The 16396-nt window shown below is 41.4% G+C and overlaps 1 protein-coding gene across 1 annotated transcript in view; it reads right to left on the bottom strand.

Annotated features, from left to right (window-relative positions):
* Positions 1-15705, bottom strand: part of LOC130389435 (polypeptide N-acetylgalactosaminyltransferase 18-like) — a 75584-nt gene extending 59879 nt beyond the window's left edge. Inside the window, exon 1 of the mRNA XM_056599218.1 lies at positions 15222-15705. Coding sequence (XP_056455193.1) covers positions 15222-15462 — 241 coding nt within the window. The 5' untranslated portion in view covers positions 15463-15705. The remainder of the gene's footprint in view (positions 1-15221) is intronic.
* Between the last annotated feature and the right edge of the window lie 691 nt (positions 15706-16396).

Genomic DNA, 16396 nt, shown 5'->3' with positions numbered 1-16396 from the left:
TGACCCGTTTGCAGCTGCAATTATTGGTAGTGACTCAGATTAATCAATGTTGATTCTCCTCCACAAATTCTAAATCAGAATAATATGCATGGTTGATGAGGCCTTGCTGCCAGGGAAGAATCAGTACCAGTATCTAACATCTGTTACAAGGCGAAAGACATTGTGCGACAACGGGAAATATCTTCGACACAAAAATCGAAACATCCATGTTGTGGATGGAAAAACCCATGATGTGAGTTAGGATGGTTCTTAGCCATTCTGTGTTCTAAGGACCCTCACATGAATGGATCCATTTAATTTGCGCTCTTACAAGACTGCTGCTTTTGAACTCGGGGGCTGATTGATCCATCTCCTCTTTTCGACTCTCATTAAAACTAAAGCATCATGCATCAGTGCTTAAAATATACCATAGCTAGCTATAGTCTTTAAATTTGAACTAATTTCATTATCATAACAGTTACTTCGTCCAATTTCATCTCCCGCTGAGTTTAAATACCCAGCGGTGCATTGTTGGCACGAAGGGACACTGTACAATGCTGTCTAACAAATCCTCCCAATATATTCAGCAAGCACGCTGCAGAGCAGAAATCCTAGTGGGAGAAGGTAAAGCAGGCACCTCCGAGTGGCTTTGTCGGCTGAACATGTTCCATTGTGACTCAATGAGATTAAAGCAGAAAAGCAGGGCCATTCATTTTTGCCTGCCTTTTTTCCAAATGTTCTTTGTGCTAATTCCGCTCCCCCTCACGTTTCCTCTCGGGGATGAGCGCAGGTGAGTGAATCATCTTCCAATCCCCCCCCCGCCCCCCCACACTATCTTCCTCAGCTCTTCATTGCTGTGTCCCATTATTCATATTTTCCCTCCATCTCTCCCTTATGCCACATCATCATATATTGACTCTCCTTCTTTCTCTATTGGCATCTGAAGCTTACGTTACGGTGACTGTCTGGTTGTGACCTCAGCTTTTTGGGACAGATAAACCTGTGAGGGGTAAACTGAGGGACCACAAGAGCCCAATCACCTCCCTCCTTCTCCATTCTCTCCCAGCCGAATAAAACTGGAAGAACAACCAGAGGAGAAGCCCTTTCCAGCCACAGACGTGAAGATATATGACTTCGCGATTAGTTCCTGTTACATTTTACATTTTGTAGGTCTGCTCAAGTATATCCATAACATTCCACTGTAAATGGAAATTTTACAGGATTTTGGCTCAACACAAATCATATTAGTGGGGAAACATGATCCCTCTCTCTTATTGAAGGAAAATGGGCAAGTAAAAATCTATATGGAAAAGTCCATTAGAAGGTTTCTTATCAGATGATAATTTTATACAGGATCTAATTTGACCCTCGTATAAAAAGTAAAGTGCTGAGCAGGCACTTTCAGTGTGCTAACGTTAGCACACTGGCCCATCAACGACAGTCCATTCCATTGTTTTTATTTATATGTTGTGCTTGACTAGGTGTTTTTCTGGTCAGCTTTTCATTGTGCAGTACAACTGCGTGTAAAACAACCACACTTTTGTCTCTGCATTGGACTGACTGTGTTAAGAACGTAAAACTGCAATTTCTCTTATAATTTGGTTGATAAAATTTAAAGTATCGACTCTGTACCCAACGCTACTCTGCGAACCACAAGACGTCTTCCAGAACGCTGTACACAAGATCACAAGAACTGCGGAACGTGGCGATCGTTATTCCCATATTTTTAATTGGACAAAAGGAGACAAAAAAAAAAAGTCCTGTATATTCGTGCAATAGGCGCACTACATATGAGGTTGCCAAAAAGGGCATTGATTCTAGAATGAATGCCTGTTAAAATCATGTTTACCCTATGTAACCTACGAGTGATGCTGCAAACAACGAAAGCAACCAATGCAGGAGCAAAAAATGTGCTGTAGGAACAGGATTCCAAATTCAACAAGTGCAAGATAGATGTAGGAGAAGGGTTGGTTTTTTATCCATTATGATTTTATTGATTTCATTAGGAATGACTTTTTTGTTTTTCTTTGAATTGCTTCATTTTATGCAATAACCAACAGTATGCCAACAGCAGCACCAGAGTCATGCACAAGGCTGAAACAAAACAGTTGGCAAGTTAAAGCTAAAGTGAGGTTTAGGTTTAGTTAGGCTTGTGAGGGACAGACCACAATGAGCCGGGTAGCTTTTATCAACCGTCAAGGGAACACGCAAAATAATAACCTTTTGATTAAGATCCTGTTCCAGATCTCAGACAGCCAGGCTGTTCTTTGTCGACAACAGACACTTGGAATGATGCAATGAAGTCAGGGGAGTATTTCACGTTGCTGCCCTGAGTGCAATGTCAATGATGTTCACCTGACGCACGTGGCTACAGGGAGGCAATGGAGTGAGACAAAGAGATGTAATTAGTGCTTGCTTTGGTCGGTCCACGGAGAGGCGACGTGCCACTGCCTGTTGAATCATCTGCAGCGGTTACACAACGTAGACCAGCTGCATTAATATTTACATTCCCTTTATGTAAATCCAACTAGTGTTTAGTGATGTGGGTCAAGGTGTCATAGACACAGATTTTATGCAGGATGATTCATGAATCATCAACTATAACGCTTTGTATCTGAATGTCTTATGTGATGCACTCTGTTTGTGAGGTCAAAGTTGGGGTCGTAGTTCATATATTTGCCACTGCTTCGGTGCATGATCACATTCATTGTTGAATTATCCTGAGGAGCAGTGAAGGCAGTTCACCCCGGCAGATAAGAATGCTTTAAGCAATGAATGAGGAAAAAACAACTACAAGTTGTAATATAGTTTTGTTTTATGCCCTCACAAGGGAAGATGTAATTGATTTGACATAAATCGCTACAACACCGCTAGCAGCAGTGGTAGCTGAAGGGCTCACAGCAGTCGGCACCAGAGTTCAGCTACAAACGGACACTAACTTGAATAAAACGCACCCCACTCCGCAGAGAGGAGTCCAAACCGGAGAGGGAGAGAGATAGCTTGCTGTACATGCATAACACCAGCACCATGCTGACTATATCTTCAAGGTTGCCAAGGTAAAATAATTGGAAAAGAATCATGCCTATGATGTGATTAATTAATTTATGCATACTAATTAACAATGTTTATATTCTCACATTGTTTTAGCAACAGTAAACACAACATAATCTACGCACACACAAAGTATGTGGGTGGCATGAATTAGCAACACACACACACACACACACACACACACACACACACACACACACACACACACACACACACACACACACACACACACACACACACACACACACACACACACACACACACACACACACACACACACACACACACACACACACACACACACAAATGGGAGATAAACATCATTGTTTGCATAGAGTGTGTGCGTGTGAGCGAGAGAGAAGCATATTGTTTTGTAATCTTTTCTTCAGATCCTAGAGGAAAGTACAATACCTGATTATGAAAGGGAGTCAAGGGGAAACGTTGTGGCCCCAATGAAAATCCTTTTTACCTCCCTGTGGTTTTCTTTGCCATTTGTTGCCATCTCTGCCCTTCATCCTCTTCCCTTTATCTCTTTCATCAATCATGGACCCCCCCCCCACCCCCCTGCTCCAATGAGCCCCATCACCTGGAGACACAATCCAACCTCTCTCTTTCTCTCCTCCTTTCCTGTTTCATATTGTTCACATTCTAGGGTTTGTTTGATTTATCAGATATCTGGTATATCAGCACGATATTGGAGGTTTATTCAATATTGGATATTGGCCGGTGAACGTCATCCACCTCCGATATTACGAGTAATGTGTGTCCCCTATAGCTTGTATGAATTAAACTGCTGCACTGCACTGCTGGAATGTTATCTTCTCTCCTCACTTTGTCTTCTCCTCAATGTGAGGTTAGGGTAGTTTTCATGTCTGCCAAACATACCATAATCAAAAACTATATTTTTCATTATATTTCTGTAGGTTGGTAAGCGTTCAACATAAAGGAAGCTAATAATTGAGGCTGTAGGGAAATCGATTAATTATTAATTACCCTGTTCAGCCCACTCTGTCCAAAATACATCCACATCAGCCGTTAATAATTGATCAGTGAATGTAGCCATATTAACTAACATAAGTTAGTTAATATTCAATAACTTAACAGATTGGTACCTTGAACCTTGCATTAGTTAAACAATATCACCCAAAACTGATTCTAGTTATATTCTTATGTGATTATCGAATAGCCTACGTATGAACGGAAAAACCCTCGCTATAATCAAAGGTACAAGGTTTTCCTTTGTAAACCTTTGTAAACCTAGTACAGAGTGCTCTGTCATATTCGTTCTCGCTAGTCCACGCTGTGCAATGCTTTAAGAAACGTTAGGGCTTGTTCAAATGTATTTAATTCCAATCATAAGAATGCATTTAATTAAACTCACACAACTTTTAATTATGTCTTCACCTTCTTATAATACATCCATGGTCTAGAAGTAAAGTCAAATGATACTTGTGTCTCGCCACTTTTCTTTCTCTTAGATCTTCAATTCAAAGGCAGTTATTTATCCTTGAAGCAACTTTATTTTTGTATTTGGCATAAATTGTTTTGTTTGAAACAATATGCATATTGGCGCAGAATATCTGCAGTCGCAGTCCAAGTCAATAAAATATCGTATCCAAAAGCCATATTGGATGTTCCCTAATTCATATGCTGCATTTCCCTTCTTAATTGTTCACACTCTCTCTCACATACTGGCTATCCATGATTTCTGGTAGATGGAAATGTAGAGAATTGTGTGTTTAATCTGTTAATCTGTTAGAGAACATGATTTCCACAACAACAAAACAAGCTTCCAAAAGATAATCTCAAGGCCCTCATTTCCTTTTATTTTGGTATCAAGACAAACAAATTGAATAGAGGGCTTACCCATCCAATTTGATGGGGATTTGAATTATTTTAAAATCCATTCCTGGAAGATTTGCAATGGGTTTCAAGATCTGCTGTGGCGAGGGAGGTGGTATTGTAAGGTGAATGACTCATGCTGTGTGTTTTGCCACATTCACCCTCAGCTACTGGCATTCCGTCGCTGTGGTTCAGTTGGATTTAATTTCCCACATGAGTCAGAGCATGTTCACGATATAAATGCTATGAATTAACTAAGTTTGGCAAACAGATGACCTTGAATGTTCCAGAGTCCTAGTTTTCTACATTTTCACCCATACTCACAACCACACACACTCCTGGGGGCAAATGCAGCACTTGTACAATCAGTAACAAGAGTGTGCCACAACAGTCAAAACAATCAAGTTCAATCTATAAACGTTTTAACACTGCCAAATATGCCCGTCTTATGCCCGCCTTTTTCCCAGCATGGTCCGCGCGTTTACACTGACCGAGGTAATATACCAGCTTGATTTCGCTCCCCAATTTACCCTCTCAGACCCTACACATATTGGGGGTTTAATTTTCATGTAAATGCGATTAGACGGCTCGTGGTTCAAGGGTTAGTGGGTAGAGGTGTCGCTGCGTTGTCTCTACAACAGAGACAACGCAGCGATATCAACATGAGTAGTTCTAACTGGAGAGACGGTGAAATCTGCGACATGCTGACCATCATGAGAGAGAAGGTGATGCAGTCGCATTTAACAAAGACGTTAAAAGATGATGTTATCTACTAGTAAGACGCGGGGAACTTTCAGGAAAAAGTTTGGCCCTTCCCTTTCAACACACACACACCTCATATTGGATCAAGATTGACAAGGCAATCATAAGGAGGTGTGGAGTGCAAGACCAAAGAGTTAAATTGTAGGACTTAGGTTTGAAACAGTGCTCAAGAGCTGCACGAGGGCCATCGCAACAACTTCACATTGCACAGAGTGTGAGGGTGAGTATCAAAATTGCACATAAGAACCCTTTCAGAATCAAACATTAGAGCGTCCTCTGACTAACCCTATCGCATCCCTAGTAGATTGTCCCAATAGTGAATGACAGGGCCCATTCTGTCTTTTATGTTTCTGTAATCGTTACCGACTGAGATGATTAGTTTATGAAAAAAAAAAAATTGCAAAAATCTAATGAATAATACCAGTACTTTTTCAAGGCAAGATAATTTAAAACATTTCTTAATATTCTGGTGCTTTGGGATTAGCATTTGCCGTTATTTATGACCTTTTAGGGACTAAATAAAGATTGATCGATAATGAGGGTTAGGGTTACACACATGCTTATTGGTTGCCTGCCTCCCTTGTGTCTTCAAATAATTACAGTTACTCAGGAAACTGACCATGACACAATAACTCTTTCTGATGATACCTTGTCCCATGTGAGAGATATCCAACACACTTTAAATCATGCTGAAGGCCATTTGTCGGAGTAAAGCAACACCACTACACCTCGTTGTCATAGAGACAGAACACTGATTCAGGGGGTGACGGCAGCAGAGAGTGACAGATGCATCCACCCCTTCAGAGCCCCCGCCCCAACGGGCCAATACTAGCTCATCTCATTTCCAGTCGGTTCCACCTTTGCCGAAAGCCCAGCATCACAACTAATCAATCACTCCAGCAGCACCACTTTCTGCGTGGTAGAGAGGGACACAATATTGAAGACGACACCAAGACATAAACAATACTATTCAGTGTGGCTCAGTTCCACTTCAGTATGGGAGGTTTCATAGGAGGGGGAAGAGTTGCACAGCCAGTTAGTTGGACAGAACATTCTGAAAGTCTTACCCTTACTAACAGGGAGGGGCTAAATCATACACATTGCGTCTTTAAAATAAATACAGTCTTTGTAAAAAGACACAGGAGAACAATATATATACAGCCATTAATGCATATGTTCAAGAGGAAATATTGAACTCCTCTTTTCAAGAAAATATTACATCTGGATAATTATTGATCAAAAGACATGACAAGCATTTTGATAAGAATCTGCTGGAACAAGATTGTCCATGAAAGTACATTTGTAATCTTCACCAGTTCTCATTTAAAGGTCCCGCAGTGTGCCCGAAAACAACTCTCCCTATTTCCCAAGCTGTCCATGAAGATCCCAGCTTAGAGGTTTTAATCTCTTGGAACAAAAAAATTAAAGCCTCACAGAAACCACACACATACTGGGAACGAGGTGTGTGTGTGTGTGTGTGTGTGTGTGTGTGTGTGTGTGTGTGTGTGTGTGTGTGTGTGTGTGTGTGTGTGTGTGTGTGTGTGTGTGTGTGTGTGTGTGTGTGTGTGTGTGTGTGTGTGTGTGTGTGTGTGTGTGTGTGTGTGTGCGCGTGTTGTGCTGACCACCTGCAGAGCAACTGATAGTGACGCCTGAGGCTAAATACATTTCAGATCAAAGCAGCCTTACTAACTTTTTGTGTTTCATATCCTACTATTATGTAACAGTTTCCTAACCAGAGAATGAAAATAGATCCAAGCCCTTATAAAATAAGTATCTGCCATGCCTATTGTAATTATTGTTAAGCTGTGCATTGAACTCAAATTAAATTAATCTTTAACACTACCCCTTTACCAATGACACACATGTATGAATGCATGCATGCATGAAAGCTGGTTTGGATACCACGGATACACACAACTCACCCATTTCCCGCGCCTGTGAGCACATCCTACATGACTCTCAAATGCCTGGCTGTGTAGAGCTGCGTGGCTACTGCATGTGGGCAATGGACGGTGCAACACAATCGCGGTGATGATCTAAATGACTGTGTACATTGTGGCTGTGAAAGTGTTCAGAAGCATCTTCTTGCTGACACGCTCCCGCTCACTGACTCTTTCCGAATGACCCCTGTGGCTAGCAGCACATCTCTGAACATTGGCTTCAGTCCCTCCACATCCCTATGGGCCAACACCTCTGGGGACAGACTTTGAAGGGAAATGGGCACATTTGTACATTCCTCTACTTTGATGCCCATGTCATCTGCTACAATGCATTGTAGGGCTGGCCCAAATAAATAATTTCAGGATTTTAATATTCCTTAGGTGCAAAAATGCATGTCATAGTGTGTATATCTTTCCCTGCCTAAATCGAAGCCAATTCACATTTTTTAATAAACCAATAATCTTTTCCTTCAAATTTCAGAAGCGGTTAAATTCATTAACTTGTGTTATAATCCACTCATCGGTCCGAGTCTGAATCACTTACATCAGAGAATGAAGGCTTAAAGTTTATGAATAGACACGGCTTACATAGTATCAATTTAGGCCTGCTTTTAATTATCACAAAACAAATGGGTGGTTTGAAGATTGGGCAACTTTTCTTATGAAAATGCAGCGCTATTTGTGCCCTTACATATATCATTTTTGAATAACTCAATAATAGCTATAGGGTATTCGGACGAAAAGTAACCAAACCTTCAACCTGCTGTTTGCAAACATGAATAAGCATTAAAAAAGTAGGAAGTATTTGAATAATACTGAATTGATATGAAAAACCTATTCCCAAAAAATCCAAAATCCAAGCCTAGAACTACTTGTATAGAAATATGAGTCAGGCAGAGCAATTGTGTACTATTTGTAAAACAATCTGTGAAAATAAGTTTAAAAAAATGAAAGTATGAGTGGGCAGATTGAAAAAACACCAAAGAACACTATAACTGCCACCCCCCCGATGAAAAAAATCAATAACAGTCTAGTCCATGAGACAAAAAGTTGTATAATTTATATATTGATCAGTCTGCACCTGTGTAATTTGCCAGTAGGCTAGCAGAACCTAAGCCTTCTGCTGAACCCTTGCCAGTGTGGAATACCCAATCTGTTGTTGGGTGTTAAGCTATAAATGATGCATGCTTATGTAAGGGGATTGAAAACCTAGAGGTTTCATTTCAATCAGGTGGAAATCAACACAGTGAACCAAGAGGAAGCCAAACAACACAGGTATGTTTAAAGAGTTTATCAACCTGACAATCTGGAGATTAAAATGTTTATAAAAGCTTAAAAATGTATCTAAAATCAATTCCCAAAGTCCCCTTAAAGTCCATATTCTATAGTGATATCCACTAGTCTGCCATGTGCTGGCATCCTCGCTGATGCACTTCCCTGTCAGACAGTCCGTGTGTCCGTGTACAGAAGCTACACTTTCCCACCTCTCACACTTCCGCGACCTTCGACCTTAATATGAAAATGTAGGAACTATTTTAGTGGTTTGCTATTGATTCTCATTTCCCCCAGAATGCATTGCATGACGTCACGTTGGGGAGACACGGACCAAAGCCGCATTGAGACCCTAGAGAGTAGAGACTAGTAGGAGAGTGTTCAGCAGATTATACAGATACATAGATAACATATATATAGTTAGTATATGCTACACGTGAACCTCCTAAAATGGCGCAATTTGATTGGTTCACTATCTCGGGATATTGGGCAATATCCCATGATGATTGACATCTCAAACTCGATATTGCTCTCATCGCAAAATGTCTGCTAAAAACAAATAAACCGCTAATAAAAACAAATAAATCCCGGCAAAAAGTGTTATCTTGTTTATTTTTGGAGTGTTCACGTGTAGTATATACTAAAACATTTAATTAACAATTATTCGCCAAAGGCGAAGTGAATAGTGGGGAACAGCCCCCGAGACCGAAGGCCGAGGGGGCTGTTCCCCACTATTCACTTCGCCTTTGGCTACGAAGCTAAACCAGACTGTATCAATCACATACTTTGGGTCCATTCTAACTTATGGTAAGAGGATAGTCTTTAAATCTTTGCAGTGACTGAATGTTGATGATAAAACGGATTGTTTTGCATAAGATGAGTGTGTGCGACTTGTGCTGTGTCATTTCAAGCTTCGGCATACTGCATGGTTATGAAGGCCTTGTGGTTAGTTGTGGTCTTATTGAAGCAGCCTAGCCTTGGAGTTGGATAAGTTGGAGTGATTGTGTACGGGCATGCAAGAGTGACAGAGAGAGCACACCCACCGTGGTGATGTTTGGCTTGTTGTGGGCTGTCTGTCAGCATCCGCCGGGTTGGACGATGTGCTTTGTGTATGCGTTCAATGTACATCTGTCTGGTCGTATTTGCGGTAGATTGATGGTTAAATAATGTCACACCACGTCGATCGGTTATACTTGCAGGCACTAATTTGCAAGTGCACTGATTGCGTGTCCGATAGGCTAAGTTAGCCCATAGCTATCATTATGCCTTCTGTTTCTAGATTTTCTGACTAAGTTTACCTGTACTTATCTGAACGACATAATCGCTGTCACTAGATATAAAGAAAAGTTGACTTTCACTCGGTGCAATTCACTGACAGTAAAAATAAATAAAAGTGTTGTTATTCTGTGCACTGCTGTTCATTGACTAGCTCCAGCGCTCATTGCTGCATTGCTAAATGATAGCAATTCTCCACTCATTCTCCTTTGACCATGCATTTAATTGGCTTTGACCGCCATCAGTTCTCGGCAATTCCTCATTCGCCCTCTCACGTCTGACAGGTTTGAAATTATACGGCTGTGCCGTGGGCCATCATACATGTTATTTGTGGTTCTTGCCACCTCTTAGACGCCATATAATAGTTCTAGTACTAGGCTGAGGCTACCTTCCGCCACGTCTCCCCAACATGACGTCATCGCCGAATGGCGTTAGAAAACACCCGTTACTGCCAAAAACCAAAAACTGGACTTTAACACTATTTTGGAGACATTTTATACACATATTCTGAGTGCCTTATGTACCCATTAATCAAAACTTCCGGTTAACCTGCACGTAGGCCTTTAACTTTCCCCGTTCTCTCTGCGCCGTCCCTTCTATCGCCATGTCCCAGATCCCCGCCTTTCTCCTTCTCATTGGTCAAAAGAGGTGACCATCGATCATGCAGTCACATACCCAATTCCAATAAAAACAACATGCAAGTAAAACCATACACGAAAATAAACTTTGTCTACCCAATAAAACACACAAGAAAACCTGAAGATAATAAAAGCTTTACAAACACAATATATGAAAAAAATATGCACTATAGCAAAAAAAGGTATAAATATAACAACCCATACTTCCGCCGTGCAACACTTATGCTCTCCTACCCACTCTCCGTGCTCCATTTTCTCCCCCAAATCTCCGTTCTATGCAACTGTGCACAGCAGGGCATCCGCCTCCACCGAGCTGAGACAGCGCTGTATTGGCCAAGCCCCACTGAACATAAACTGTTTGCGTCAAGTTGTGGTGCTTTGCGGCCAAAATAAAGGAAATCACTGCAATGAGTAATTCAAGCAATTACTTGCAGGGAGTCAAATTTTGGAGAGTTTCCTTTTACTTTATAAAACCCTGGCCTGGCAGCAGAACATCAGCCTTTACACAAAACAACTGGCCGTCATATTGTTGTTGTTGCAAAACAGGGGAAAGCTATTGAATTTAATTGTGTCGTTAGGCGAATACTCCTGGTTTGAAAGGGAGTCAGCAAGTCGGCACCAAGTCATCTCGCACAGCTAATTTCTCATTAGTCAATCACAGTACTAGTTAGAAAGCTTTTCCAGCCCCCATAAAGCTGTTATTGTTTCCTCCAGGCTTATGTACCCTGGAATAGAAAACCCAATGAATTTTTTTCAGTGATCTCAGGCGGAAAATACTAAGTTAATAGGCATGCATAAATGGCTCCCGAAGCTAGGAAACAAGAGGACACAACCTCTAAAACTTGGATCATGTGTAGAGCTCAAATCATGTGACAAACTTTTCAGTAGTTCTAAAGACTGTGAATGCTAAAGATGGGTATAAATTACATGGAAAGCCAAAGCACCAAACTATTTTGGGTACCTTTGCCAGTGTTGCGCCATACAAACGGGGTCCCAACGGATTTATATTCCCAAATCATTATATAACGATTAATTATTATTTCTTCTTATCGCAATATGTATCGCAGAAAGATAAAATATTGCAATATCCTGCAGACCTATCTACAACTCATCTAAACTCAGCAGCTCAACGCTACTTTGAATGATCAATTTAACTAACGTTAGGCTTATTCATTTCAAGGAAATTACATTGCGTGATTAAATGTAACGTGAATAAAACTTTCATACATTACCTCCGTATTACTTTGCGTCATGGTATAAGTATAAACTCACAATATGTATCTGAACCTTAAATAACAAGAAACAGTGAGAGTTAAGAAAAGGAGCTATAATGGCATACCATTGACTGTATGGATAATACACAACCACGACAGATTTAACCTGAATTAACATTCAGTGAAACGACAAACAAACCAATATGTGCAGACAGAGAAACAAACAGCTATGCTGTTCTCTGTCCTCTACCTCTGTTGTAGTTACTAAGCTTTGGATAAATGTATTTATAGAATAAATGTTTAAAGGATTTGACTGGATGGTTTTGGATTGTTGCTGAAAACTGTGCGATTTCCAACGTACGTGTGTGCATAACACACTGTTAGTGTTTAGCTAAATAGTAAATATTAATAATAGGCAAAAATTTGAGCAGTACAAATTTGAATACAATTACATTATTTTAAATAATTAGGTGGACAGCTCTATTGTCTGAGTGTGACTAAAGCATGACGTCGTATACTCAAGTCCACTTCTCTGCTGTCTAAACACCCTTGTTGGTTTGCAACATACGCACAATGAATGCATATTAACGTCCATCAAAAAAATATGTAAACAAAGAATTAAAAAAATACATAATGGGATCCACGCTTACTATTAATAACCTTAATGACCGAAGGGTCTGAATCAAAAAGGAGATTTACACATAGTTAAGAAGCTTTTGCAACCGAAATGGCAATCGGCGGTTGTGGTAACATTTAACATTTCATATACGTTTTAAAAAAGGTCAGAGAATGTCACCAGCACTATGAGTCTTTCGATGCCATTACTCATCTCAACATATTAGCACTTACTAAGCAGTAGCCATTATACATAGCCACACATTTAAAAAATAAACCCTACTCGATTTTTATGCCAGAATCCATAATTTGCTCTTCACATGCCAATTTTCCAAATCAGGCGGCTCAAATTCTCTCAAAGCCAACCTGGTCATGCAAGTCTGGATTTCAGTCCCTTTGTATCACTGAGCAAACACATGTGAACAAATCATATGGCAGGTAATGTAATCTGAAACGACCTCTGTGGACCAGTCAGTACATGTGGAGGACTGCGGCCAAGCAAGCACCCCTAGGTCTGCATGAACCCACTAGCTGTAAGCTCTGGAGTTATACAGAAGGGCCGAGCAGGCTGGGCCAATCGTTATCCCAGGTTTCAGCCTACACCTGTTATGAGATGCACTTACTTTTCTTTATAAATCAGGGACTTTCAAAACGAATCGCACAGAAAGAACATTTCTGGCAGAGGGAAAGGCAGGGGGGGAATATGGTGGCATTTGCATGAGAATGGCAACCTGATACGCTAGTTTTAACTACTAGGAGTAAAAGTAATTCTGGAAACATTCAAAACGTAACTAAACGTGTCCCACTTGATTAGCAATGAAGCTTCATAATAAATAATAGATAATGATAATAATGGCAAAAAAGTGTGAATTACACTGGTTGGTATGGTTTTTAAAGTATCTGCAATCACAAGGCTTCAAATAGCACATTTGGAGAAAGGAACCGTGTAATTCCGCATTGGCGGCACATCTCCACGTAATCTGCTAGGCTCCATAAAAATGAAATCTTCTTATCGGTGAAGCAAGCAGAAACAGAGATTACCCAGCTAGGCTAGGCTACCGTACAGCCAGCCTACACACATAAACCCTAGGCCTGCACACAGAACACAGAACATTGCCAAAGAACAGGTAAGATTTGCAGGCAATGCTAGAAAATTCCACATTCAGACCTTGAGGCCGGCCAGTGCCAGGAACAGAGTATTCATACATGGCATGTGAACCCCAGAAGTGAGTGAAATTGCTGTCATGTCAACACACACATTTTACAGTCAGCAAGAAAATTTTCATTCATGGTATAATCTGGAGGAAATCCATGGAGGTTGCTGGAATAATAAATCATACCATATTTCATCAAAACATGCATCCGCAGGTGTTTCATTTCCCCACAACCAAGAAACTCCCTCACTTTGAATTTGTTATTTCATTAGTCAGATGGAGAGGCAAAAATGACCAGTTTTACTGCTCAGACCCACATCAAGTGGGGAAGGCGGATGAGGACGATAGGAGGAGATTGAAGAGGTGGGGCACATCGCAAACCTCTTATGTTGGCCGATGCAGATCACAGACGGTACCATGCTCAGGTAGCCTGGGACCCAGACGAATCCCGCAAGCTCATGTTTCTTCTGCTCTGCAGATAAGGACTGGCTCCCCTCTCGGACAAAAATATTTCTGCTCGGTGCGAGGTAGACCGACCAATCACAAGCGTTTATCTAATAAGCGACGGGATAAATACGATAATTATGCAGAGGTAGGCACAACAACAGATGGAGGCCTCTGTCAACTATCTGTTGAATCTGCTACTTGGGCACTATAGAACGAAATGGAAGGCATATTTTCGCAGTTAAGAAGAACAAACGACTGCAATTCGTCATTCAGTGCTGCATCAGCCGTTCCGTTGCTTACGAGGTACGAGGTTACAATGAATGTTTCACATTTAACTCGGACCTACAAACTCACTGTGCCGAGTTCAAGTTGCCGGAGTTGGCCCTATAGGCCCCACGGCAATTTGATCTGTTCGTTTTGAGACTAGTCAATTATTGACCTGACATCATAGAGTAGGCTACATAAGATAAAAACGGGATATGAAAAATAAAAAAGGGTGAATAGAGTTATTAAATTAGAAAAGGTCCTGATCTTTTACTGGAGAACATCAGATATATATCTAAAAAAAAACTGATGCATCAGCCTATGAAAAATGAAGAAGTAACGTCTTAGACAGTTGAAAGCATTAAAGTCTAAGCAATCAGCATTGATTCCAGGGAAACCGAATTATATGGAGCAAGCCTACAACGAGATGTTAAACAAGTTGGTAAACAAGTTCAGCATTTCTAGCAGTCTGTCTGCTTTTCACTGTCTCGATTTGTCTTATATTTGCAAAGGAAAGATTGAATGACGACCCATGTGTTTGACTCAATGTGTTCATTCAAAGTGCTTTCCAAGTTGCGCAGACATAAATTCGAATGCAACGTAGGTAAATATCTGTTGGTATAGCCTCTGGACGGGTGTTGACGTGATGTAAATCGATTATTTAAGTTGGTCCTGTATACACCAGTAATATGCTATGAATAAAAATTATGGACTAAACGTCCTTCGCCTCAGATATAGCTCCAATAGCGGGAGAGCGGTTTTGCTTACCTTTGATGTGTTCGTTCACGACGCTCTCGAGCTTGTCCAGTCTCTCGATGATCTTCAGAGTTTCCCCCCTGCTTTCGTCCTCTAACTTTCTCTCCAACTCGCTGTTTTCCGCAACTTTCGGACTTACGTTAGCCACGTAGTTAGTAATCCAGCCGACGTACAGCAAGCACACTATGTTGGTCATCCCGCTCAGTATCACGCATGTGGACACCAAAGTTTTGGTTCTCCGTGAGCACAGCATCGCTGAATCGCATCCATTCGTTTTCCAGATGAGTAGGTATAAGCAAGCTGTATGCTCCGGGGTTTTAGAATTAAGTACAGTGAGATACTCCTTTCATGGCCAGCCTAAGTCACAATCTCGAACTTGTTGCAGCATCCCTGTCGGACGGAAAGAGGTCATTCGTATCACTGGGAGTGAAGCCCTCCATTCACGAAACAGCGAGTTCTCAAATGCTTGACAAGCAAGTAAGTGGATGCTGCGCGTGGAACCATCCCGCTCCGCATGCAACTATGAGCAAAGGGGGCACGCCCCTAGTCACTACACAGCCAATGGGAGGGCTGGAGGCGTGTTCTGCTTTCACAAGTCTCATCATCACAACTGGTGTGCGCGTGTGTGTGTGATGCCTAATTAGTTGCTGTGTCCACTTTCATGAGTCTGAAAAACACATTTCCGCACGTGCGCACACACATTGCATACTTTAATAACCTACAGTTTGTTTATGCACAGGAATGCATGCACACACACACACACACACACACACACACACACACACACACACACACACACACACACACACACACACACACACACACACACACACACACACACACACACACACACACACACACAGTTGCCCATGTCTGATTCCTGGCCACCTATGGTGCCTTTACCTTAGCTAAGTGCTAGAGTCACTTCAGAGGCTGATCCAACAGATCTCCGAGTACAGACAGCCTCCAGGCGCCTGCTTTCATCTCTGTCTTTCATCCCATGTTTAGTCAATCGCATGCACACAATGACACACGCACACACACACACACACACACACACACACACACACACACACACACACACACACACACACACACACACACACACACACTCAAACAACCGTCCATGCAAGGGCGTGTGCGTGTAACGTTCCTCTTAACCCAAGAGAAGCCTGGGGATACAGTTG

The sequence above is a fragment of the Gadus chalcogrammus genome, chromosome 9, assembly GCF_026213295.1.
Source record: "Gadus chalcogrammus isolate NIFS_2021 chromosome 9, NIFS_Gcha_1.0, whole genome shotgun sequence".
NCBI lineage: Eukaryota > Metazoa > Chordata > Actinopteri > Gadiformes > Gadidae > Gadus > Gadus chalcogrammus.
Note: the sequence above shows the minus strand (reverse complement) of the source record. Positions and strands in the feature narration are given on the sequence as shown.